At 35.5% G+C, this 27,956-nt stretch overlaps 1 protein-coding gene across 5 annotated transcripts in view; it reads left to right on the plus strand.

Annotated features, from left to right (window-relative positions):
- Positions 1-27,956, plus strand: part of CHD2 (chromodomain helicase DNA binding protein 2) — a 190,046-nt gene that overhangs the window by 110,261 nt on the left and 51,829 nt on the right. For all 5 annotated transcript variants that reach the window (XM_043983504.1, XM_043983506.1, XM_043983505.1 and 2 more), the window contains 10 exons: positions 3,167-3,256; positions 4,387-4,577; positions 10,258-10,446; positions 12,039-12,201; positions 13,869-14,021; positions 16,190-16,261; positions 19,788-19,937; positions 21,306-21,454; positions 23,997-24,093; positions 24,646-24,738. In XM_043983504.1, coding sequence (XP_043839439.1) covers positions 3,167-3,256; positions 4,387-4,577; positions 10,258-10,446; positions 12,039-12,201; positions 13,869-14,021; positions 16,190-16,261; positions 19,788-19,937; positions 21,306-21,454; positions 23,997-24,093; positions 24,646-24,738 — 1,347 coding nt within the window. The remainder of the gene's footprint in view (positions 1-3,166; positions 3,257-4,386; positions 4,578-10,257; positions 10,447-12,038; positions 12,202-13,868; positions 14,022-16,189; positions 16,262-19,787; positions 19,938-21,305; positions 21,455-23,996; positions 24,094-24,645; positions 24,739-27,956) is intronic.

Consider the following 27,956-nt stretch of genomic DNA (forward strand, 5'->3'; position numbering starts at 1 on the left):
GGGGGTTAAAGGTAAAAAGAGTGTTTCACTAAGCAAAATTATTAAATTATCAATGTGTATGTATGAATTTCAGCTTCCCTTTCTCCCCTGTGCCAATTCTTCCTCTCCCTTATCAAAATAAGGAAGGCCCTACCTGATACTGGCTGATTTTATTTACTTGAGATGAATTAATTTTGGAAATTCAGCTTTGCATAGTGGATAGAGAGCCAGCCTTAGAGACAGGAAGATACAGGGTCAAGTGTTGCCTCTGACACATAGTGGCTTTATAAACCATGCCAAGATATTTAGTCTCTCAGTGTGTCAGAGTACTCTCTAATACTGAGTTGAAAAAAAAGGTGTGGATCTCTATTGGTAGAGAGAGTTTCCTCACCTGCAATTCCTTACACTAATGAAATCTCAGGTCTGAACAAAAAACAGTATTTCCTCATGTATTTCCTCCCATTACTGACATGACTTTGGCTCAACAGTAGTCTCTTCAGGCCTCAACTGTAACAACAAAAACATGTTTTAAAAAGCTGGCATTTATATAGTACTTTAAGGTTTTGCAAAATGCTTTACAAATATTACTTCATTTGATCTTCCCAACAATCCTTGGAGGTAAGTTTTATAATCGTTCCCATTTTATAGTTGAGGAAATGAGGCAGACAGAGGTTAAGTGACTTGCCCTGGGTCACACAGCTAGAAAGTGTTTCAAGCAGGATTTGGACTCAGGTCTTTCTGATTACAGGTTCAGCATTCTATCTACTGTACCATCTAACAACATTATAAAATAAAGGGGTGCAGTTTTTATGATTTCAAAGTTTCCTTTTGGCTCTAAATCCTACAATCTTAGAGATTATTTTTTTCCTCTCGTAGCCATTCCTTGTATTTTTATCCCCTGCACTTAGCATAGTGCCTGAACTTAATGTGCAGAAGTGGTTTTCATTCATTTTGGTAACAAAAGTTTCAGAAATTGTAACTTTACCTTTTTAAAAGTGTTCTATAATCCATATTCTTCCCCAAATTAATCCAAATTATTGAGATTTTAATATGTGTGCTGAACAGAAGTATTGTTTTTGTAAAATTTGGGCATGAGGATAGCAGCTATTAATAGTCTATTTTAATACCATTCGTAGGTTGATTGCCTTTGTTTAAACACACATATGTGTGCGTGCATGCACACACACACACACACACACGCAGATGAAGTTAGAATCCCAATACTTTAATTCATGTTGGAGTTTTGCCTTACATATTTCAACTATCTTCAGTTATTTAGTATTTATAAGATAGTCAAAATAGAAATCAAGTTTATTTATCAATCCGTCATACAAAAAGCATTTTAAAAACGCATGTTATATGTATCTTATGCACAGTGCTAGATGCCAGAGATACAAAGACAAAATGAAGTAGTCTTTGCCCTGAAAGACTCTAACATTCCATTAGGAGAGACCACATGTATATATTTAAACATGAACAAAATAGTTCAAGTTGATTTTGTTGGAGCAAACACTAGCACTGTGGGGAATCAAGAAAGGCCTAAGGCAGAAGACTGCCTTTGAGCTGAAATAAACTAGGAAATCTTTTGTTTTTGTTTTTGTTTTGTGGGGCAGTGAGGTTTAAGTGACATGCCAGGGTCACACAGCTAGTAAGTATCAAGTGTCTGAGGCCAGATTTGAACTTAGGTCCTAAACTAGGACATCTTAAGAGGAGAAGGACTGCATTCCATTTGTGGGGGATAGGTAATGAAAGGCCCGGAGATGGGAGATGGATAGTAATAAAGTCGGCTTGACTAAGGTAGAGGAAATATAAAGGGTAGGGATGTGTAATCTCTTGTCAAGGTATGTTGGGGCCAGACTGTGAAGTGTTTTAGATGCCAAACAGGAAATTCTGTTTGATTCTAGGGTAATAGGGAGCCACTAGAAGTGACTAAGAAGTGATCTGTGCCTGAAGAAAATCACTCTGCTAGCTACGTAGAGCATGAATTGGAATGGGGAATGACTTGTAGCAGGAATATCAATAATGAGGCTATTTTAATAGTCTAGGCAAGAGGTAATGTGGGCCTGAACTAAGGTCATAGCTATATGGGCAGAGAGGAGAGACAGACAGAAGAGATGTTGTGGAAGCATAAAGGACAGGATATGGCAATTGCTGGTTGTGGGGTTAGTGAGAGTGAGGAATTGGGGATGACATGAAGGTTGTAAGCCTGTATGATTGGGAAATTTGGAAGATGACTGGGTTTGGGAGGTGAAGATGATGAATTCTCTTTTGGACATGCTGAGTTTGAGGTGCTTGGGGGACATGTAGTTCAGAATATTCCTTGGGAAATGGATGATGTGGAACTAGAATTTAGGAAAGAGACCAGGGCTGAATATGTAAATCTAGAAATCATTTTCATGCAGTTAATAATATAAGCCATGAGACTTGATGAGGTCACAAAGTGAGAATGAAGAGACAATATAAGAGGCCCTACTAGGATAGAGCCTTAGGGACACCCACAGATAAGAGTGTGGTATGTCTGATAATCCAGCAAAAGAGTCTAAGAAGAAGTGGTTAGTCAGGTAGGAGGATTATAAAATCAAAGGTTTAGAATTAGAAGGGATTTTAGAGGTCATCTGATCTAGCCCCCTTGTTGAGAGAATAATGTAACAAAATGGCATCAAATGCTATAGAGGTCAAGAAGGATGAGGTTTGAGAAAAGTCCATAAATTTGGCGATTAAGAGGTTATTGATGATTTTGAAGATAGAAACTTAAGTTAAATGATGAATTTAAAAAGGGCAGCTTCTGAGGCCATTAGTGTTATTCCTTTTCATGGTGGTCGTGAGAGTAGGCTGGAAATAGGCCCACTGTCCCAGGGAAGATGGTGCTATTATTTGCAGTTTTTTGGATGTAGGGTTCTGGTTTTCCACTTCATGGGATCATGATGTCAGTGGTGGGCTGACCTGCCCTGTTTATGCTACTTGCTTTCTTTCTCTTAGGGTATTTCATTGCTTTCTGAAGTTGGAAGTAAGTGGTGGAGAAGAAAATGAGAGAAGAAATAAAGGTTACAGTTGTAGACAACTTTTTCTAGAAATTTGACTGAGAAACAGAGGGATAGATGAAGGATGATAGCCAGAGCCTGTCTTGTTATTTGAGTGATACAAAGTTGAGTAGCACTTGGATTTCAATTATTGATTTCTTTTATAGATACGAGAATATGAATGGATCCATTCTCAAACCAAGAGGCTGAAATTTAATGCACTAATAACAACATATGAGATCCTCTTAAAAGATAAGGTATGTAAGGCATGGTTCAAATTTACAAACACCATCTATGATTTGTGCAAGTTGTAGGGGCCTGTGTTTTTCACTTTCTGTCATAACAGTTTAATCTTCTCATGCTTTTGACCTTTGTGGGGGGAAAAAGAGTATTTTGAAAACATGGGCAGGTGAAGAAACCAGATGCTAGAAGGGACACTTAGAGATTACCCAGTCCAACTCCCCAGCTCCCTAGTTCCTCCCTCACATTTTACAGAAGAGGAAATCTGGGCCCAAAGGAGTAAAGGGACTTTCCTGGGACAATACCAGTCTCTGATACATTTGGGACTGGCTCTTCTGTTCCTAGTCTAATGGTGGTGGTGGTGGTTATAATCATCCATTGTATTATTTTCTTTTCTTTTTTTTTTTTTTAATTTTAGTGAGGCAATTGGGGTTAAGTGACTTGCCCAGGGTCACACAGCTAGTTAAGTGTTAAGTGTCTGAGGCCGGATTTGAACTCAGGTACTCCTGATTCCAGGGCCGGTGCTCTATCCACTGCGCCATCTAGCTGCCCCCATTGTATTATTTTCTAAAAGAGAAAACTTTTTTTGCTCTCTACAGGAAAATAATTTTCATACAAAACAAAATGAAGATTGTAAAACTTGCCAAACCCTTTGGAGATGGACTTTATGAGAATCAAAACATTCCTTAAAAAGACAGATATTTTTAGTTCTAGGCATATTCCATTAGTGGCAAGGGAAGAGTTTTTAGGTTGATACAATCTGTAGTTTCTGAGTATTTCTCAAATTCTAGTGTTGTAATAGACTCTAGACTTCTCTAGTCAAGAGGAGAATGGTGTATAATAAAAAGAAGAGTACAAATAATTTTTCCCCAGAACCTCCTTTTATTTGATCTTACACTAGGGATATGCAAGAGTATTTGGTAAAGGAGTCCTACTTGCATAATTTTTTACAGACTGTAGTTCACTTTTGACTAGAGCATGCCCCAGTCTAAGCGTCTAAGACCACAAGTGATCTTTTACATATCTAAGAAAATGTGGAATATTTTCCATACTTACATTTGTAATGAAGTTTGCATGGAGATGATTAACACCTTAAATCACTTGCCCATCTGACTTGGTGGCTCGTTTTGTTTTGTTTTTACTTTAGACTGTGCTGGGCAGTATTAACTGGGCCTTTCTGGGAGTGGATGAAGCCCATCGGTTGAAGAATGATGACTCTTTATTGTATAAAACTCTGATTGATTTCAAGTCCAACCATAGGCTCCTGATTACTGGGACCCCTCTTCAGAATTCCCTCAAAGAGCTCTGGTCCTTGCTGCACTTTATTATGCCAGAGAAGTAAGCTCTTTCCTGTGTACTTCAAAAGATGCTAGAGTGTTTGAAATGCCAAATGCTATTAAATCTTTTATCACCCATCCAGGAAAATAAATGGCATGATTTGGGCAAAGTAGAAGTTGTAGCATGATTTCTAATAAAGTAAATGTAGAAACAATAGTCTATCAAGGCATTTTGGGGATTAAAAAAAGGTATAGGGGTCAGAATTCTTAAAAGTCACATCTTGTCTGCCAGAAATTATAAACTGACTAATTTGTAAAGGCAAATAAATGTGAAATGTGATAAATAATAGTGAAGTAGCAAACATTAGTCATTCTCTGAAGTACTATAATAGATAATTAGTCTAATTGAGAAAATGAAAAGAATTATTCAAAATAAATGAAATTTTGAGAGATACCTCAGAAAGGCAAAGCAGTATTTACTAAGGTGTCTCTGCTAAAAGTATTCTTGTATATTTAATATGCTTACTTTTTGATGCAGGTCCACAAAATTATTTGGCTAGGGTCTGCAATTGCATTTTAAGACAATTCAGATTTTTGCTCTGATGCTGTTAAGTATTTGCTATATTCCACCTACCAGGTGGTTATGTTATAATAGTAAATGCTTTTCCAATGTATGCTGTCTTTCATCCAGACCAAAGTAATGCTGATTATTGACTATAAAGTCTATGTCCTTTGAATTTTATTCCTATTCCCCAACCTCCCTGATTTTCCAGTAATGTTGATAGTTTGCATTGAATTAACCCTTACTTTCTCTTGTGACTTCTTGAATGTGTGAATGAGATAACTGAGAGCAACATGTTTTTTCTCTGAAAAGTTAATTTGCCTAGGTGAGAATTAAAACAGTGACAGGGAATATATTAATCTAATACAAATAATACTTGTAGCCAATCTTTTCATCCATACTTTTTGTGTGCTAATATGTGTGTATATATGCACACACAATGTATATACATACATAAACCAACTTGTTATATATGTGTATATACATATATACATCCATGTATATGAACATAAACCAACATGAAGTAAACTTATTATTTAATAAACTAAAATGTAGTCTTATTTTCTTCATAAAGTTGTTAAAGTGAATGAACAAGACATTCTCTGAAGTATTTTGTGAGCCATGTTGGAAATAGCTGTTTGGTATTTGTTACAATCATAGGGGTCCTCCAGAACAGATACTGGCTTTGGTAAAATAGTGGCATTTTCTTCAGCAATCATATATTTTTTGAGGGAAATCTAAAGGTTCAAATCTTGTGGTCGTATAGTAAACTTGTTATCTGGAAACAAGTATTTTATATTGTCGTCTTAATGAGTACAGTATGTATGTATGTATGATATATATGTTTGTGTGTGTGTATGTGTTGTGTGTGTCTGCGTGTGTGTATATTCTAAAGTTCATACTTAAAGGAATCTATGGCTAGGTAATACAGAATCTGTAGTGAGACAGAGAACTTTAGTATAATTATAACTTAGTTATGTTCTTTTTTTTTAGTTATTAAACCAATATTCATTCAGTAAGAATGTATTATCTTCAAGGAACTATAGGTTCTGAACTCACAATATATAGGTTTAAGACATGATAGTCAGTTTCTTTTTTTAATCATAAAAGAATTTGATTATTTTCTAGTTAGTATAAAGATAGTTTTCAACATTTGTTTATATAAGATTTTTAGTTGTAAATTTTTCTCCCTTGCCACCGTCCCTCGTCCCCAAGACAGGAAGCAATCTGATACAGGCTATATGTGTACAATCACATTAAATATATTTCTGTATTAATCATGTTGTGAAAGAAGAATTAAAATAAAAGGGAAAAATCTTAACCCCCACCTCCCCCTCCCCACCAAAAAAAAAAAAAAAGTAGAAACAGTTTGGTTCAATCTGCATCCAGATTCCAGAGTTCTTTTTTCTGGATGTGGAGAACATTTTCTATCATGAGTCCTTTGGAATTGTCTTGAATCATTGTATTGCTGAGAAGAGTTAAGTCTATCACAGTTGATCATCACCCAATGTTGTTGATACTGTATCTAATGTTCTCTTGGTTCTGCTCATTTCACTCAGCATCAATTCATATAAGTCTTTCCAAGTTTTTCTGAAATCTGCCTGTTCATCATTTCTTACAGCACAATAATATTCCATTACATTAAAATACCACAACTTGTTTAGCCAATTGATGAGCATCTCCTCAATTTCCAATTCTCTGTCACCACAAAAAGAGCATCTATAAATATTTCTGTATATGTGGGTCCTCTTCCCTTTTTTATGATCTCTTTGGGATGTAGACCTAATAGTGGTATTGCTGGGTCAAAGGGTATGCACAGTTTTATAGCCCTTTGGGTATAGTTCCAAATTGCTCTCTAGAATGGTTGGATCAGTTCACAACTCTACCAACAATGCATTAGTGTTCCAGTTTTTCCACATCCTCTCCAACACTTATTATTTTCCTTTTTTGTCATATTAGTCTTTCTGATAGGTGTCAGGTGGTACCTCAGAGTTGTTTTAATTTGCATTTCTCTGGTCAGTAGTGATTTAGAGCATTTTCTCACATGACAATAGATAGCTTTGATTTCTTCATCAGAAAACTGCCTGTTCATATCCTTTGACCATTTCTCAATTCGAGAATGGCTTGCATTCTTACAAATTTGATTTAGTTCCTGATATATTTTAGAAATGAGGCCTTGAAACACTGACTGTAAAAATTATTTTCCAGCTTTCTGCTTCCCTTCTGATTTTGGATGTATTGCTTCTGTGTTTATACAAAACCTTTTTAATTTAATGTAATCAAAATCATCCATTTTGCATTTCATAATATTCTCTATGTCTTGATAGTCATTTTCAAAGATCTTGCAGTCTGTTTGAAGAGGTAGGACTTAAATATTTAAAAGATAATAAGGAATGCCTGGAAGCAAATTTTAACTGACCTCATTCTGTATTTCCCATAAAACTCACATAGTTTTCTCCCTTTTTGTTTGTTGATCAGCTTTTTTTCCATATTTTTGATAACTAATCTCTTTACACATTTTTGGCTATAGTACTCACCTTTAGTTGTCTGCCTTTTTATTCTGAATCAGAATAGGCCCCAAGAAGAAGTACAAATGACATTAAAGAGAACAAAGATGGGAAGAGCAGCTTGATTAGATTGAGTATAGATAGAGGAAAATTTTACTGGAAGTGATACAGTTGTGTATTGGGACCTATATAAAAGGTATCTAAAGGAGGGGGAGATAAGAAAAGTATGAAAAAAGTCTCAGACTTCACTGATAGCAAAAAAAAAAAGATGACTGAGAGAACATCAGTAACTACCAACAGATATGCCTGTTTTTCCATCTAATACCAATAGCTAGCATTTAGATACATATACATAATGCTTTAAAGTTTGCAAAATGCTTTACACATATTTTCTTATTTGATTCTCACAACAACTCTGAGAGTTAGGTTCTATGATCCCCATTTTACAGAAGAGGTTAGAGATTAAGTGACATTCCTAGAGCCACATAATTAACGAATGTTTGAGGCCTGATTTGAACTCAGGTCGTCTTGAATCCAGGTCAGCACTATGGCTCCACATACCTGCTTCTGATCTATATAAAGTCTTTAAATTCTACCTTCATCTTCATCTTTTTGTGTACTTAATTAAAAAAAGAATTTTTTTTAACCTTATCATTCTTTCTTTTAAAAGAATAATCTCTAGAGAAAAGGCAATTTATTTCAGTTAATTGTTCTTTCGTAGTTGTATTTAATTATCTTTTGTTTCTCTTGTTTTGGATTGTTTTCAAGCTGAATATTGTGCTCATTTAAAAAAAAATTTTTGGTAGTGATACCTCTAATGCTTCTTTTAAAAATTAAACCTACATCTTTTTTTCATTAATTATTTGGCTCATGTTTTTTGGTTTTGCCATTTTGGGTTGCATCTTGAACTATTATTGAGAACCTTGGGAAACTCAAATAATCTACTCTTTTTGTAGTTTACATTTATGAGAAAGAGAAATATGACATGAACATGCCAATATCAGATATTTATTTTAAAAACAACCTCCAGGGTATATATCATAAGGTTAATGTAAAGTAACCTTTTTTCCTATACATTTTACAGTTTAGTAGTGTTAATTGGTGACATTTATGATGAAGTGGTGACCACCAAACAGGTTTTTTCTGAATCATCAAAGAAAGATTAATTATATTGAATATATTTTGCATTGTAAAGTAGATCAAAAGGTGGCCTCAGAGTCAAGGTGACCTAGGTTCAAATCCCACCTCTTACATATATTGGTGATGTGATTCTGTGCAAGTCATTTAACCTCTCACTCTCTTAGGCAACTCTAGGAGTCTAAGTCTTAGCACCATTACTGATCTTTATTGGTTGAAGAAATTTTCTCCCCTAGAATTTACTACATCAATGAAATAACAGCTTCTGATTACAAAAATACCATTTTGTGTTGTGGATTTAGTTATCTTTTAATGCTTCAAACACTGGTAGTTTGTTCACATGGTACACAGTCATACTAGGGAAAGTAAATCTTGTAAAATCTCAATCATTTTATTTCTGAGATTAATCTGGTTATAGCAGATTATAATGTTATCCTGTATGTACAAAGATAAGTCTTCCTATGCTTTGAATTGTTTTTCTAGTTATGTTGATTCATCTACATGGTTTTGCCTGTCAGTTTGTGTTTGTGGTATTAATGGTATTGATCATGGAATATAGTGATCAGACTCACATATCTGGCTTCAATTAATACAGTTCAGTCAATATTTATCAACCTCCTTTTTGGTATGTAAGGCACTGTGTTCTGTTTAAGTTGAGTAGGTACAACACAGAGGTAGCACATCCTCTAAGAATGCTGTAATTTTCTTTTTCTTTTTTTGGCCATGATAAATCACTATACTTCATATGATGAAACAATTTTACCTTTATTTTATACATCTGGTAGTTTGTAGTCCCAATATCCCTATTCTAAATTACTGTAATAGTTACTGTTAGCCTCACCAAAAATTATGGCTTGCTTTAGCCATTGAGCTCAGCATATTTTTAGGTACATAATTTTGGCCGAGTATATGTGAGTTACATATTTCTAAATTAAGTTTGGTCTTTTGGATTGTGCTTTGTGTTCCTGATTTCTGTCGATGTCAAAGACAACCAGTTTTGACTTTATGTAAATGGAACCCTTTAAGCTTTCCTTTCAGGAACAGGTCAGGTTTTTTATAATTACATTTCTTTAAGTAGCAACTGAAATTTTAGTAGTGTGTCTGATACTCTTTTCTTCCCAAGTAAATTACCTTTTGTTAAAGAATTATAGATCACCAAAATTTTCCTTCATTAAATTTTCATAATTGCTTTCTACATTCATTTTTATAACCCTATATAACAGAAGTATGCTAGTCTCAAAAATCTGATTATTTCATGAACCAAATATTACCTGTTTAGGTAACCCAGGAGTTATATTAGTTTTTTAGTTTTCTGAGTGCTCAAATATTGGATTATTTTTGTTTCATTCTGTTTTAATTTTTTTTTTTGGTTTTCTGTTCTATCTTCTTTCTCTAAGAATTGGAAATCAATCTTGGTTAGTTACCTTTTTTTAGAGGCTAATTTCACAATTAAAAATTTTAAGGTCTTTTTAAAAAATTCAAATAGAGGAAATATATTTTCCCTATATAATTTAAAATTAGTATTTCATCCTTAGGTTTGAGTTCTGGGAAGATTTTGAAGATGACCATGGAAAGGGGAGAGAGAATGGTTACCAGAGTCTTCATAAGGTTCTAGAGCCTTTCCTTCTTCGAAGAGTGAAAAAGGATGTGGAAAAATCCCTTCCAGCCAAAGTGGAACAGATTCTCAGGGTAGAGATGTCTGTCCTTCAGAAGCAGTATTATAAGTAAGTTACTTCCTGAGTTGGCCATTAAATTGTATTCAGGCTACAGGTGGAAATGAACTGTATGTTGTAGCCTTCACTTGGGCAACCCCCAGTGAAAACCCTTCTTTGCTTTTTTATTTTTGGTTAGTGCTGAATAATAGTGTTTTGTTTTGTTGTGTTTTTCAAGTCTCTCCCCCCCACCCCCCAATTTTTGTTAGCACAAAAGAGAATTAGTCGGGGCAGCTAGGTGGCACAGTAGATAAAGCACCGGCCCTGGATTCAGGAGGGCCTGAGTTCAAATCCAGCCTCAGACACTTAACACTTACTAGCTGTGTGACCCTGGGCAAGTCACTTAAAAAAAAGGAGGGAATTAGTGCTGTTCTGTTCTTGCATAATGGCCCAAAGTGTAGCCCAATTCTCAGAGAAATAATGATGCTTTCTCCATCTTTCCCTCTTGCCCCAGGAATCAGATCATTATATTGAAGAATATTAATCTAGTAACCTTGGAATTGATACAAAGGGAGGAACATCTGAAGTGTATTATATGCAACAGATTTACCACAAAGGGATTTGTGTCCTTGATTTAGGTTCTGTTGTATGAAGGCCAACCCTGATTCAGACCATGGCTTCTGTAATTTAAAACTTTACCTTCAAAGTTTTGGATTGGTTATATTTGAATAATAATGTTTTAAAATTAGAAATCTCCATTAAAATAAAAAATGAAAAAAAAGAAGCATCCCATTTAGAGTCATGCTTTGTTAATAATAGTATACTTAAAAACAAATTATTTTTTCCCTCTGTTTTCTTTTGTTGCTCACATCCTACCTGGATTTGGAGTCCAATATTTTTCAGTTGTGACATGGAAAGTATTCTAATACTTAGGGAGAAATAATAAGTCTTATTTAAAATATGTCTGTAAACAGTGCCCTTAAAAAGGAAAAACCAAACACTGGAAATAGGCTGAAATTGAGATTGTTTTCCCAGTTTCACCCTGCTTTTGAAGTATCTCTTTAACCTAAATAGGCTGTCCTATTTTAAGTTAAGTGGAGATCTAGAAGGAATTTTACCTTGGTTCAATTTGTCCTTTTCAACTCTGTTTTTTTTTTAATGCGTCCATTTTCATATTCTTTTCTTTATTTAATGGAAAGCAGAAAGTAGGTGAGGTAAGAAATCTCACAAATCAGTTAAGGGGGGGGGGGGCAGCTAGGTGGCACAGTGGATCAGGCACTGGTCCTGGATTCAGGAGGACCTGACTTCAAATCTGGCCTCAGACACTTGACACTTACTAGCTGTGTGACCCTGGGCAAGTCACTTAACCCTCATTGCCCTGCCCTGCCCTGCCCCCCCCCCCAAAAAAAAGATAACTTGAGAGAAGAAACTCCCTTCATTATTTGTTTTTAAAACTTAATGTGAACCATCATGGTCATGAAGTTAAGATGCCTAAATAAAATGATGTATATGATTATAGTTATGAAGGCCTAAAATGAATTGGAAAAACATTCACTTTTCATTCCCCCCCCTTTTCTTTTCCTTGAAGATTTTTTGCATTTTCTCCTGTTTGGCCTATTATATTTTAAAATTTGACCTGAGAATTATATTACTGACATCTGCAGGTGGATTTTGACCAGGAATTACAAGGCCCTCTCCAAAGGGACAAGAGGCAGCACATCTGGTTTCCTTAATATTGTCATGGAACTGAAAAAATGCTGTAACCACTGCTACCTGATTAAGCCTCCTGAAGAGAATGAACGTGAAAATGGGCAGGAGATTTTGCTGGTGGGTACTTACTCTGCATAAGTATTCTCTGTTTTTAAAATCCCCGAACAAACCCACAACAAAATAAAATAAAATCTACAACAAAAACTCATCTATCCTAGCTGCCTTCAAATTAATTCTGTTCTCTCACATTCTTTTAGAAATTTCGTTTTGGGGAAGCTTTTCTTTTCTATTGAACACTTTTTATTTGAAGAAATTATCTGTTTAAAATAGCCAAAGAAGAAATTAAGTTTGTGGATTTTTTATTAGTGACTTAATTCTTTAGTTAAAAATACTTTGAAGAAATATTCTGAGCACCTCCGTTATACTTAGCATAAGTACTGTGGGAAATAGAAAAATATACAATAAATAACTTATTGAGGAGAAAGGACCATTATGGTCTTCCTTATGTGCCAAGATTTATATAGATTAAAAAATTAGGGCAATAAATCAAGATAGAGTACATAGTAATTTGCTAAAGTGATTATAATCAAGTGCCAAAACATATATGCATTAAAGAAGTGTCCTGAGCAGTCAGGATGGTGAGAGTGGAATAATCAGGGAAGGCTTTATGAATGAGGGAATACATAAAATGGATCTTGAAAAACTTGGAGAATTTGGATAGCCAAAGGTGTCTGTGGCTAAGGAGTGATGAAAAATTGGATATGTAAGGTTGCGCTATTGGGCCAGAGTTAAGACTTTCTATTGTAAGCAGGAAAAAAATACTGTTTGTTCTTTATCAAAGGAATCACAAAGGATATATTTCAGAAAGATTAGGCTAGGCCATGCAAGAATTAGAGATGGGAAAAGAGAAACCAAAAATACTAGTTAAATACTAATTAATATTAATACTAGTTAATACTAATTCAAGTACAAAATGATTAGGGCTTTGATTAGATTGGCCAAGTGGTAATGGGTGTCTTAAATAGATTTTTTTTCAAAGAAAGAAACCACAAAATTTGGTGACAGGGTTTGGGTAAAGGAGACAATGAATGAATGGATAACTATTTGGCTATAACCTAGTAAAATGGAAGAATTATGGTACCACTGATGTAGGTGGACAGCTGGGAAGGGAAACTGGTTTTGGGAGGGGAAGATGATTGATTTAGATTTGAATATGTTACATTTTTGCAGATAGTTGAGTATTAAAGGTTTAATGGCCTTTAGGTATTGGAAAATATAAGGCAAGGGCACAGGTGAGAGAAGTCAGAGGTGTAGGGAAGATGTAGGTTTGTGGGTCATCTTTGTGGAGATGATAATGAAAACCATTAGATGAGAAATGACTAATAAATAAACTCTGGGAATAATAAAAGGTACAAAGAAAAGAAAGAACTCCCAAAAAGATACAGAGAAGTAGTAAGAGCCAGGAGAGTACAGTAGCATGGAAACTGTGGGAAAGGACAGTTTAAAAAAAGGTTGATCGCCACTGTCAAATACTCTAGAAAGTTTGAAAAGAAGATCACTGGGTTGGTAATTGTTTTAAGGACATTTTTAGTAGTGTAGTGATGGTAGAAGGCAAATTGTATGGGGGTTATTAATGGAGGGATGAGTATAGGTAGGTCCCAAACCATATTATGTAAAAAGCATCTATGAGAAGAAGAATCCTTTGTAGTCAAGCACAGTTTGTGCTTGTGTAAAAATGGGGAAATGTTTCAACCTCATGATTGGAATGACTTTTAGTTCTTCAGTCCCTGATCAGGAGCAGTGGGAAGCTGATTCTCTTAGACAAACTGTTAACAAGACTTCGAGAGAGGGGAAATAGAGTTCTGATCTTCTCCCAGATGGTGAGGATGTTGGATATCCTGGCTGAATACCTGACTATTAAGCATTATCCTTTCCAGGTAAGGATGCTCAGTAATTGGAGTTAGAAGCATACTTAACTGACCCAGAGTGGAAAATATCAGCACTCTTTTAATTGTTTTAAATCTAGAAGTAAGTCTAAGAACGGTCTTATTTTGAAATAACTTACTCCTTAATAAAATACTCATATGATGGTTACTCTTTTTTTTCCCAGGGCAATGAGGGTTAAGTGACTTGCCCATGGTCACACAGGTAGTAAGTGTCAAGTGTCTGAGGCCAGATTTGAACTCAGATGCTCCTGAGTCCAGCACTGGTGCTTTATCCACTGCACCACCTAGCTTCCCCAGGTCTATCTTTTTGATTTGAGAAAGAAAAAGTACATAAAAAGTTTGGTGGGTTTGCTTCTTACACCTCTTAATAATGGAGAGGAAAACCTGGTTGTCTGATGTGGGAATCACAGGAACTCAAGAAATGTAGTACAAACCAGAAAAAAGTGACACAGTATGTTGTATAAATTTTCAGTGAACTTGGAATTGAATCTGGAAATGTAGCCTACTTCAAACAAGTTCTTTTTTTGTTAGTCTACTGACTCCTGGAATAAATTTTTGAATAGAATGTAGATGATTTACTGACAAGCAATTAGGTATTATCTTCCTGTGATTTATTCAGAAAAAAAATCTCATTATATGGACATTAATGGATTTTGGCAGAAATTTCTCTGATTTTTTTATCATGGTTTATACAGTGAATTACATATTTTGTTTTTGTTTTTTGTATTTACAGTGGATTGAATTAAAGATTTGTTTCTAATGTGTTTGACTTTGGAATGGTAATCTTATCAACTAGTATCATAATTTATTTATTAGTTTTAAAGGAACTTTTGGGTCAGTAGGTGTCAGATTTTCCAGTCTTACCTACCCTCAGAGCCACTAGCAGATCCCCTTCCAAAATGTTTTGAAGGGTAGTGTTTAGAATTTTCAGTCTTTTGGGTTATATTTCTTTAATAACTTCCATTCAGTAAGTTTTTATTGTGCGTCTTTTCCACAGAAATAGATTCTCATGTAGTGTATCTGATCCCCCCATTACTTTCACTTTAGTGACTTATTGGATACCAAATAATATCAGAAGGTAATCTAATTCTCTTTGTAAAACTAACAATCCTCTTTTCTCTTTGCAAGAGCTAAAGTAGAACTCATTTCTTTCGGGTTCTTATGTCATAGTAGCTTTGGTCATTGGGTCATCTCCATTACTAGCAGGGATGAAATGGATTTTTCTGATCTCAGAATGCAGAATGGGATACTACAGACCATATTTCCTTTTGGCTGAAAAATCAAATGAAATTTTTATTCTCTGGGAGAGAGGGAATGAAGTTTTAAGATGGGGATATGGTCAGAATAAAGAACACTGAACTGGGAATTTAGAGATTTAAGTTTATTCCTGACTTTTCTACCAATTGTGTAATGTTGGGGTAATTCACTTTAATTTCTCTAATCTTGGTTTCATTATCTATAAAATGAAGATGATAATAGCTATCTGATTCAACCCATATGAACGTTGTGAATTAGAAATAAAATGATGTAGGTAAAAGGATTTCATAAAAGTTAATTTTGTTTTGTGTAATATAATGAGTAGTGGGTATATACACAGAAATGCATGTGTATATACTCATACGTATGTTTATATATACCTACATGCTATATGTCATGGTATTTATATTAGTGTAGTAAAAAGTTTATCACAAATAAAATTGTGATTTTTTTTTAAATGCTTAAATCATTCATAAACTTAACAGGCTTTCCTTAGGAAATACTTTTCCCTGGGCACACGTCATTGTAATCAGCCATATTGTTTCTCACTACAAACTTGTATGGTACCCACAGATATAATTGAAACAAAGCAGTTAAGCAAGTATTGGGTTGCCATCGTTTTCTTTATAGTCCTTGGTGTAAGGTCTGATCCTCAGATAAGCCTAAAAGAGAACACTTTGAATCAGAGCCTCTCAGCTATGATCTTGTAACAAGAGATCCCATGTCAGGGGGTATGCTGCATAAGCAGAGTCCTTACTTACGCAGACCTGGCCAGGGCATTCAGGTTATTTTTAGTCTGTGCCTAGTGGGGACAAATGAAGGTTGTAAGCCTGTAGTGTTTTCAGCTTTTGGTGTGGCTGGTCCTCCTTGAGTGTTAATTTTTTACTGATTTATTTCTACAGCGTCTGGATGGTTCAATTAAGGGAGAAATCCGAAAGCAGGCACTGGACCACTTCAATGCAGATGGATCTGAGGTAACGCATTCTTTGCATGGCTTTGTTACATGAGCAGCTTAGACTCTAAATCAATAATAATTGCAGTTTCTCCCTCTATTTATCATCTGTCTCTTTGTTTCTATCTCTCTCTGTATCTGTCTCTCTATTTCTGTCTGTCTGTCTTTGGTACTTTGCAGTACTTTTCCTCTAAGTACTGTGAGGAAGGCAGTGGGGAAAGAGTAAAGTTTCATATACTGAGTTTTAGAAACAATTTATCACCACCATTTCCCTTTCTGGGTGGAAAAGGAATAAGAATTACCAAACCTTGACAAGATCACATTAATAATTTGTCTCTCAGAAGCAAGCATCTTCAGATTTGCTTCCCTTCCCAGGTTTGAATAATAAAAAAATTCTGCCAGCAGCAATGTCGTTTCTATATGGTTCAAGTGATAAAATTGCTGGGACTTGGAGGGCAGCAAGGCAAGAGGATGAGTTATCCAGAAGGATTGGCTTTGATGAGGTGATAACTTTGAAAGCTTATATGTTAGAAATAACCAAATTCTTATTAGGGTTGTGCCACTCTTTGGATGTGGCGGAGGATGAACTATATGGGTTTATTTTTGACTCAGTTTCACTAGGAGAGAACAAGAGACATGTATCAGGGCAGCTAGGTGGCACAGTAAATATAGCATCGACCCTGGATTCAGGAGCACCTGAGTTCAAATCTGACCTCAGACACTTGACACTTACTAGCTGTGTTACCCTGGGCAAGTCACTTAACCCTCATTGCCCCATAAAAAAAAGAAAAGGAAGAGACATGTATCACTTGAAAACATTGGTTTATGAAGCATACCATCCACCTCCAAAAAAAGAACTGATATTGATTGAACAGACTAATGCAAGCTATTTTTCACTTTATTTCTTTCATTTTTTTCTTTTATTCAAGTTTTCCTGTACAAATTGACTAATATGATAATGTTTTACATAATTGTACATGTATAACCTATATCTGATTGCTTACTGCCTCAGGGAAGGGGCAGGGGAGGGAGGGAAGGAAGGACAGATGGACAGAATTTGGAATTAAACTTTAAGTAAAAATGTTTATTATGAAAAAACAAAAAAAATGTTTAAATTTCTGTTGAGCTTTCTTTACATTACTATGTAAGAGTTGGTATTTTTATTATTCCTAATTTTAGTAACAGGAATATTTTTCATCCAGTCAACCAGCTGGTTCCAGCTTTTTACTAAACCCTGTGGGGTATAAATCAATTAATCAGTACCTATTTATTAAGTGTTTATTTTGTGCCACTGTGCTAAATGTTGGGAGAAGTATAAGGCAGTTTCTTCCGTTGTGGATTTTATAGGAGGAGCAAGTGAAGTAACTAGAAAAATTATGATAATACATGCTAAATTAATCAAGTGGTAAATTATTTTAGACTATAGCATAGGATTTCAGAAAGCAAAAAGAATGGAAGCTGTGTGGAGGTGTGAATGCAGAAGTGTCAGACTGAAGGGGGCAGAGAGGAAAACAAGAGGGAGAGAAACAGTGGGAAAACCAGATAAGTCAGACATGTCTGGGGGAGGGATGTCAGTAATTCCTGAAGCCAGAGTATGTTTTGAACATAGGAGACAGACTTGTTTTCCTCCCAGCTGTAGAGCATAGAACACTCTTAAAATACTTGTGTGTGTTCATCAGTAATGGTTCTCTTTTTGCTTTGAGGCCAAGGATAGGGATCCTGTGGGCAATGGCATAGTTTCATCTGGCAGAAAAGCAAAGCCTGGAAGACTAGTTAGTTGTCAGGTTTGTTGAAAAGGCTTCCATTCATATATGGGTAAGACCAGATGGTCATTGAGGTCTCTTCTAACTCTCAAATTCTGTGATTTTTGTGGACTGAATAAGATAATGTTGCTTTGGTTACTGTTGTACTAGTGTAGTAAAAAGTTATTTACTCTTATTGGCTACTCTGGCTCAACTACTCAGAATAAAACTTATAAAGGTTTAAGAATAAAAGGTAGTTGTTGAGCTTTGGATACTGGTTGAATACCTATTATCTCTCTCCTTTTCTTCTCTTTTCCCTCACTCTCTCCTCTTTCTCTATCTCTGTATCTTTGTCTCTCTTTCTCTCATTTTCTCATAAAATCTTGTATTATCTATTTTTACTTAAAACAAACACATGAGCTGAACATTTTATATTTTCTTCTCCAAGAATAGAAATAAAATTGTTGCTTTTTTGGTGTGTTTCTTGGTTGCATTTTTGATATAGGAAGGCCTCCACAGACAAAATTACTGCACTTCATCTATAAAACTTCATCCTTTTGAGTTTTGAACTTATTTTACTTTTTTTTGGGGGGGGGGAGGGTGTCTTTCATCCTGAAATGAGAAATTCCATCTGGAGTATCCTGTGTTATTAGTTTCTAAATGGAAAGACTTAGTTCTGTCCTTTTTTTTTTTCCCATGAGACCCCTGGGATATCTGCTTGTCAGTCTTTATTGTTTCCACTGGCTGTGGCTTAGCCATTCACATTCAGTATTTCCATATCTAATTGGTAACAAACATAACTGCCAATTAGAAAGTGAAGATTATTTTATTATAATTCAGGCAAAACTGAGATAATTTTTGATATATAAATATATGTACAGACGTTCATACAATATATGTATATACTGATAGGTATTTCTAATATAATTATACATAAACATTAAGATATAACCATGGCCCTTATCTCCCGCTCCCAAGTACTTGAAGACAGAGCTCTGAATAAACATTTTCTTCCTAATACATTTTTCGTTCTTCATATTTCTTTGTGCACTTCTGATCCTAACTTTGAACTGTTTCTATGTAATTTCTATCTTCAATGCCATGACATATGAATCATGTATAAACCTCTGCGCCATTTTGCAGGCTGCTTTTTTCCCCCCCACACTTGGGCTCATATGTTAAATACATATACCAGTCTGTACTTTATTTTATCTTTCTTTGTACTGTTGTAATCTATTTGATATTCCTATGTTCTTTACTAGTCTTAAGAAATGGATAAAGTATTTTCATGTGTCATTTTATATTGATGATTTTGCTGAATTTTATCCACCACAAAAAATTGAATTGATTAAGAAAAACTATTTTAAGAGCATTGTTTGATAATGTAATTACATGTCTTGGGATATGAAATAAAGCAGGTGCTAATAAAAAGAGCTTTGGAATTAGAGTTAGAGGTCTGGAGTTTGAATTCTGGTTCTGCTACTCAGCTGTCATATGACTGCTGTCTAGTAAATAGTCTTTCAGGTTCTTGGTTTCCTCGTTTGTTAATTATGGGTACTACAGTGCCTGTTGTGCCCTTTCAGGCCCTAACCCCTCTTTTAGTGAACTGCTTGTTCTTTCCTCTTTACAATGAAATTTCACTTTGCCATCAGGTCCTGGACATTCTTTTAGCTTCCATGAAGTTTGCCCATCATATCTTACTTTTCTTTACAACTGCAGGGGTTTCCAGGGATACAGGGCTTTTTGAAGTATGAAACTGTTTTTGAGACAGACACGACATAAAGTGGTCTGTTGCCTTATGTACAGGACTTCTGCTTTCTGCTCTCAACACGGGCGGGTGGCCTAGGAATTAACTTGGCTTCAGCGGACACTGTGGTCATCTTCGACTCTGACTGGAACCCTCAGAATGACTTACAAGCACAAGCCCGAGCTCATCGAATTGGACAGAAGAAGCAGGTCAGAGGAGATGTCAGGATATCTCTAGTTTTAGTCTTTGCGGGGATTCAGCTCTTTTATGACCATCTGTAACTGCACTCTGTCCCAAAAATCTTAGGGGAGTTTTAAGCAATTAAAGCTAGGATTTTGGGGATACCTTATGCTTTTCTCCCATTTCATCCCATTTCAGGTAGGCTAGACACCTGTTGGACATTAATAAAAAAATAGTGCCTTTTGGCATGCATACACACACACACACACACACACACCCTTTCCCATCATCTGAGGAGGATATAGTGGCCTAAATTATATGGATTAAATAAATGATCTGGGCTTAAGAGTTGCCTTTTAAATGAATTTTTAAATAACATTATATACCATGAGCACCATTTACCTCTTTTTCCTCCCTTAATTCTCTTCTGTATAGGACATGTTATTTTTTGTTGACTTTTCTTTGTGTATTTCCTGCTATATCCTTTGGCTTTAGTGACACTTGTGATTATAATATATATTACTGTGTTGTCTTCTGACTTGTTCCTTCATTTTTTTAGAAGCCCTGAGCTCCTTCATATAGTTCAATGAGAACATAAATTGTTGACTACTGTCTATCCATCTTATCTCAATGTTTATTTGGAGGGAGCAGGTTGTGAAACAACCAACTCTCATTTTCATTTATTTTAAAAAACAATTTCCAATAAAATGCAATGAAAAATTGTTAAAAAAAAATAAAAAGTGTGTACATACCCCTCCTTTCCCCCTCTCCCTCCCTGGCTCCCCACCACATATTATACCTGAGAGTGTAGATAATACACCACTACAGGTTCCTGTGAGCTTTACCTTAAAGCTGGTATTCTTTTGCCTGGACACAGGACAGATAACTTCTTCCCTTACTATATTTGTGTAATCATTACCTATCATTTTCTTCAGTAAGCCCTGTTTCCTCGTTTTTCCAACTAGTAAGATATTCCCATACATATTATGATTAGAAGAACTGTACAGATGGCTTTTCATGGAGCATTTAATAATAGAAGCTGTAGAAATCCATCTATATGTGTCATTAATACAATTTATGTTGATATGGCTTAATCAAAAAGACCATTTTTGTGTTGTATTCAATATTTGATTTTTATTTCAATATGACCATTAATAGCAGTCTTCATGCATTTATTTAAGAATACTGTTATTGCAGGATGAGTATGTGCTGCTATAATAAAAATACATGTTTAATTAAGACTACTACCTGAATGGATAAAATACATTACACTTCATGCAGAATAGAACTGACTTTTTCCTCCTAAATGAGGCATCACATCAATTGTTCTGTGGGTAGATCCAGAGAATTTGCATAATACACTTTGGATACAATACTCACTTTACCTTGCTCTACAGGTGAACATTTACCGCTTGGTTACAAAAGGGACAGTAGAGGAGGAGATCATTGAACGAGCCAAAAAGAAGATGGTGTTGGATCACTTAGTGATCCAGCGTATGGATACCACAGGCCGTACTGTCTTAGATAACAATTCTGGAAGGTCAAAGTAAGTACCAGAAGGAGGGGATAAAAGAAATCCAGCTGATTGTAGGCTTTAGATTATGTGTTGTCCAATCAGACTTTGCTGTGCCTGATAATGAGGGGTTCATTCAGAAGTCATGTTGGAAATTCCTGGCTACTGAGCAAAAGAAAAATTCATTAACATATGTATTATTGTTGTTTTGAGTAGGGGGAAGGCTTGTTTTTATTTCCTTGCTTTCTCTTTTTTCTATATCCTAACACTTGCTCCAGTTTTTTTCTCTTGGCTCTTACTATCTTCTCTTTTTGTTTCTTGACCCTTTCCTTTTGCTTCCAACTCAGTAAACATTTCTTAAGTGCCAGTGTTCTAGGCACTGTACTATGTGTTAGGTATATAAAATTTTTTTACAAATCAGTAATTGCTTTCTGTTGAGGGGATGCAACATGTAACACAGATAAGAAAATACAAAAGAAATCCAAGGCAGTTTCTAAGAAATTTGGAGAAAGATCACTAGCAATTGGAGAGTATGAAGGCTTCTTAGAATAACTGATGCTTGAATTAATAACTCTTGAAGGAAGCCGGGCATTCTTAAGAGGTGGAAGAGATGAAGAAGAAAAATGAGCTTTCTAGTCTGGAGCTCAGCCAGAGTGAAGGTGCAGAGATGGACCCTGCAGTATTATGTATTATAGGCCAGTGTGGCTGGAAGGCAGTGTTTGGAAAGGAGAATGACGTTTAGTAAGCCTTGAAAGAGAACTGGAACCAGATTGTGGAGGGTTTTAAGTACCAGAGGAGTTAGTATTTTATCCCAGGAAGTTGTGTCTTGGGCAGGAAAGTCAGACTTGTGTTTACAGGAATATTTGCCTCTGTAAGCTACCAAGCAGCTATAGCAGGAATTTTAACATTTTCCTACTAGATTTTTATTTTGGGGGGGGGGGCGTGGTGGCATGAGGGTTAAGTGACTTGCCCAAGTTCACACAGCTAGTAAGTGTCAAGTGTCTGAGGTCAGATTTGAACTCAGGTCTTCCTGAATCCAGGGCCAGTGATTTATCCCTTTATTCCTAGCTGCTCCCTATTAGACTTTAATCACAGACATACTTTCACTATCAACTATTAATCAGCAGTGAATCAATTAGAATCAGAAACTTTCTTACTCTTCATAAAAATGTTTCTGTTTGGATCCTTAATTTCCTTCATTTAACAATTGATGTGATATTTTTTAGTTACAGGAAGAAGTGATATAGGTTTGAATTAGATGTTTGATTCTTTTATTGTTGTTTTTGTTGTTTTTTGGGGGGTGAGGCAATTGGGGTTAAGTGATTTGCCCAGGGTCACACAGCTAGGTATGTGTCAAGTGTCTGAGGTCGGATTTGAACTCAGGTCTTCCTGACTCCAGGGCCAGTGCTCTATCCACTGCGCCACCTAGCTGCCCCAGGTGTTTGCTTCTTCTTTTTTTTTTTTTTAAATGTTTGCTTCTTTAATGTTTAGAAGTTTTATATTATTTGGGCACAAAATAAAAGGAACTGACTTGAATCTATGTTTGATAACATACTTGGAAATTTCAATGTATAGAGTGAAATTAGTTGAGAAAAGTTTGATTCTTTTCTATGTGGTTGGACTCAAGCAACTAGAAAGATACTTTGTGATTGTCACTTCACTGGGCAAATGATTCTTTTTTTTTTAATTAATAAAGTATTTAATTTTTTTTTCCGTTACATGTAAAGATAGTTCTCAACTTTTGTTTATACAAGCTTTACAATTTCAGATTTTTCTCCCCCCCTCCCCTCTCTCCCCCCTCCCCTAGACAGCAGGTAATCTGATATAGGTTATATATATATATATATATACACACATAATAACATTAAACATATTTCTGTGTTAGTCATGTTATAAGAGAAAAAATCCAGAGCAATGATGAAAAACCTCAAAATAGAAAAAAACAACAGCATCAAAAACAAAAGAAATAGTATAGTTCATTCAGCATCTATACTCCGCAGTTTTTTGTTTTTTTTTTCCTTGGATTTGGAGATCCTCTTCCATCACAAGTTCCCTGGAACTCTTCTGTGCCATTGCATTGGTGAGAAGAATATAGTCCATCACAGTAGATCAACACTCAATGTTGATGATACTGTGTACAATGTTCTCCTGGTTCTGCTCATCTCACTCATCAGCTCACGCAGGACCCTCCAGGTTTCTCTGAACTCCTCCTGCTCATCATTTCTTACAGCACAATAGTATTCCATTGTATTCATATACCACAACTTGGGCAAATGATTCTTAAGACCAAAAGTATGTGAGGAGTTTCTTTCTTCAGAGTTATTTAGCAGTATTTCTAGATGAGCAGGGTCACTGCTGAAGAAAACATGGAAATGCCCATCTCTTCATTTTATTCACACCATAGAGTGAGACTGCCTTAACAAAGCTCCATTGTGTTCATGAATAAGGTAACTAAAGAGGCTAAAGCCATATCTTTCATGGTTCAGATAGTATAGAATCTTTTTCCTGGAGATGTGTTAGGAAAGACTGGCTATGTTAAGTATTTTAGATCACAATTGCCTTTTCCCCTCCGCAGTTCTAATCCTTTCAACAAAGAAGAACTAACAGCTATTTTGAAATTTGGAGCAGAGGATCTCTTCAAAGAACTGGAAGGGGAGGAGTCAGAACCTCAGGTGATTAAACATTGGGGAAAAAAATGTAGGCATATATGCATGTGTATAGGTATTGTATATGTAGGTATATGCATATATATTTCCTGATTTTGAGAGTTCTAAAGAATCTCTTTTCTGAAAGCACATTCTGAATTTTAGTTTAGGATTGTTCCAGAATAAATATTACTTAAGGGTATTAGCCAATTTTACTTTATTTTGTCCAAGTTTCTGTAGAATTAAATGGGACAATTTGAGGAATAGTGATGAAGGTTCTGCTTTTTTTGCCTACTGGTTCTGGTGGCTTTAGAATTATTTCTTATTCTTTAGTCTTTATATGAGTTTTAACTTAATTATTTGTGTTCAAATTCTCTTCAACAGTTAAGATTGGTTAGAAAGTTACAGAGATGAAAAGAATTGGGGGAGTTAGAGAATAAACTTTTGTGGCAGTTGGCCTAGGTGCACTGATAGTTTTTAGTGAATGCATCAATATATTTAGTATTACTTCATTAAAGAGTGCTATTTTTAAAAATAACCTTAGTTTAAATTATATTTCTGTTGCTCTTAATTTCCTAGGAAATGGATATAGATGAAATTTTACGATTGGCTGAAACAAGAGAGAATGAAGTGTCAACAAGTGCAACAGATGAGCTTCTATCACAGTTCAAGGTATGGAGCCAACATCTAGTTCTTTTTAACAAAATGTCCTTAGTGTTGGAGTTTGATTTGAGTGTGAACTCCCATTCCTGTTATTCAGTGAACTATAAAATAACTATAAGTATCATTCCTTACATGTTTTTGCCAATTTGGGTTTTTTATGATATCTTATCCACTTGGGGTGTCTGCCCCAAACCTTTCAGTTTTCTAAGTTGAAAACTGTATTCCTGGCAGCTAGGTGGCACAGTGGATAGAGCACCGGCCCTGGAGTCAGGAGTACCTGAGTTCAAATCCAACCTCAGACACTTAACACTTACTAGCTGTGTGACCCTGGGCAAGTCACTTAACCCCAATTGCCTCACTAAAAAAGAAAAAGAAAAAAAAAAAGAAAACTGTATTCCTGGAGTGGGATGCTACTTCCAGAATCTTTAAATGTCTTGTTATATAATTTTAAAAATATGAGAACTTTGGAAAAATTTTTTCATGTAAGATGTTATTATTGCTATTAAATAACATTATTTGCTATTACTATTATTAATAATGTTCATAGTGTGAGTAATATTACTGTTGTTATTAATAATAATAGCTAGCATTTGTTTAGTCCTTTGAGGTTTGCAAAATACTTTAAAAATACTATCTCCTTTGAGCCTCACCACAATCCTATGAGGTTGTTACCAGTATTAGAAATGAGGAAACCAAGGCAACACAGAGTTTATTTATTTATTTATTTATTTATTTAAAATTTAACGGGGCAATGGGGTTAAGTGACTTGCCCAGGGTCACACAGCTAGTAAGTGTCAAGTGTCTGAGGCCAGATTTGAACTCAGGAACTCCTGAATCCAGGGCCAGTGCTTTATCCACTGCGCCACCTAGTCGCCCCCAACACAGAGTTTAAATGACTTGTTTGGGGTCACATATACCTAGTAAGTATCTAAATCTGAATTTGAACTCAGGTCTTCCAGACTAGCATTTTATCCATCGTTCCACCTACATGTCAAATTATTGCTTTGCCCTTGGCAAGTGTATTTTCTTTTGACATTAATAACAATAATGTACTTTCAACATTAATTTAATAAATAAAAATATAATAGAATGCATAGTAGTTAATAAAATATCATGATATACTGTTACAATCAATAGTCTATACCAAAAAACATTTTCCATTCCTCAAAGCTTGAGTCTACATTTCTCTGATGTTTGACCATTTTAATTAATCTTTTTTTTTTTTTTTTTGGTGAGGCAGTTGGGGTTAAGTGACTTGCCTAGGGTCACACAGCTAGTGAGTGTTAAGTGTCTGAGGCCGGATTTGAACTCAGGTCCTCCTGAATCCAAGGCCAGTCCTCTATCCACTGTACCACCTAGCTGCCCCCCATTTTAATTAATCTTAAGGTTAACATTCAGTGGGCTTAGATGAGTTTTCACTCAGAACCATTAAAAAGAACACTGGTTCTATAAAGTTTTATCCTAAACCTCCTGAGTTCTCCAGGAACCTGCCTCACATTGCCTCCTGAAATATGTCAGGTTTCTTTATAGGAAACTCACCCATAGCAAAGCAGTGGCCTGAGTTATAAATGTAGCATAAGTGTCAGGTTTGATACATTGTACTGCAAAAATAAAATTTGACTTCTAATCCCACTAGAAACTTGATTTCTGCATCTTACTTACTTGCAGCCAATTTACCTGTCTTGGCCTCAGTTTCAACATCTGTAAAATTACAAGGCTGGACCAAATAATATCTCTGGTTCATTCTTTCTACCTTCTCCACATTATCATTTTATCTTGCTTTTCCCTGGACACAAAACCAGAGTATTCTTATGGCTTAGGAAGACTGATTTCTCTATTTTTGCCCTTGATCCCACTTCCTCTTATCTTCTTTAGTTCTTTTGTTAAACATTTGTCTCTTTCTTATATATCTTCGGGCTTTATTCATAAAAAGGCCTTGCCTCTTCTCATCATTGCTAAGTTTCTTGGGGAAAAAAACAAAAACAAAAACTGTCTATATAACTAGTGCCTCTAGTTCCCTATCACACACACAGTTGTTTCATTTTCTTACTATTGGCCTTTTACCTCTATTTTACTAAAACTGCTTTCTTTAAGGTCACCCATGACTGCCTAATCATCAAATCCAATGGTCTTTCTTAAGTCCTTGTACGCTTTGACCTTTCGGTGGTTTGACACTTAGCCTTTACTCTCCCACTGCATAGTGTTCTGTCTTTAGTTTTCAGAGACAAACTCTTCTGGTGCTTTGAATTGCTTTTCTCGGTGTCCTTCACTGACTCCCTATCCTCTTCTTGACCTCTCAGTGTGCACATTCTCTGTACATTCTCATTTGGCAGTCTTGCTGAATTTCACAGATTCATTACTACTTGTATATAGGTGACTTACTTAATCAGCCATGGTATTTGATCTATTTTTTCAGAGCTTCAGACCTTCATTTCTGCCTGGGTGTCCCACGAGTGTGGGAGCTGGATACCATCTTTATTTACATATGCTGTAATTTACTAACCCTTCTTTTTTAATTAGAAAAAAAGTATTTATTTTATTTCTAATTCATGAAATAAACAATCATTTCCATAAAACAGTAGAACAAAAAAAGATGATAGCACATGAAACTGCAGATCTATTATGTACAACCTGCTATTCCTTTTAAATACATAATAAAGCAATCGTAACTTTTTTTCTTTTTTCCCTCCCCCGCTAGAGATGCCTACCATAAGATACATATGTATATGTATGTAAAATCATTCTATACATACTATTTATCACTTCTTTCTCTAATATGTACTTAGAGCTCTACATATTCCACTCATTCTGCAAACATTTATTAAGGACTTCATTTAAGTAGTAGTGGAAAGGAAAGCAAGCTGATTTTAAAGACAGGAAAACTTGGGTTCAAGAATTGTCTCTAACATATGCTGGCTGTGTTACCCAGGGCAAGACACTTAACATATTCCTCAAGGTTTCTGAGCAAGAATGTGACATTGACCAACCTGTTCATTAGGATAGTTATTTTGCTGTGTGGAGGCTGAATTGGAGAGAGAGAGAGAGAGAGAGAGACCAAGTAGGGAGACTAATTAAGAGGCTGTTGCAACAGTCAATAGTAAATAAACATCTATCAAGTGCCTGCAGTGTGCCAGGCACTATGCTAAGCTCTAGAAAGACAAAAAAACAGTCCCTGCTTTCTTGTAGCTCACAGTCTAATGGAGGAGACAACATGCAAATATTTATGC

Source organism: Dromiciops gliroides, chromosome 2, assembly GCF_019393635.1.
Source record: "Dromiciops gliroides isolate mDroGli1 chromosome 2, mDroGli1.pri, whole genome shotgun sequence".
Lineage (NCBI taxonomy): Eukaryota > Metazoa > Chordata > Mammalia > Microbiotheria > Microbiotheriidae > Dromiciops > Dromiciops gliroides.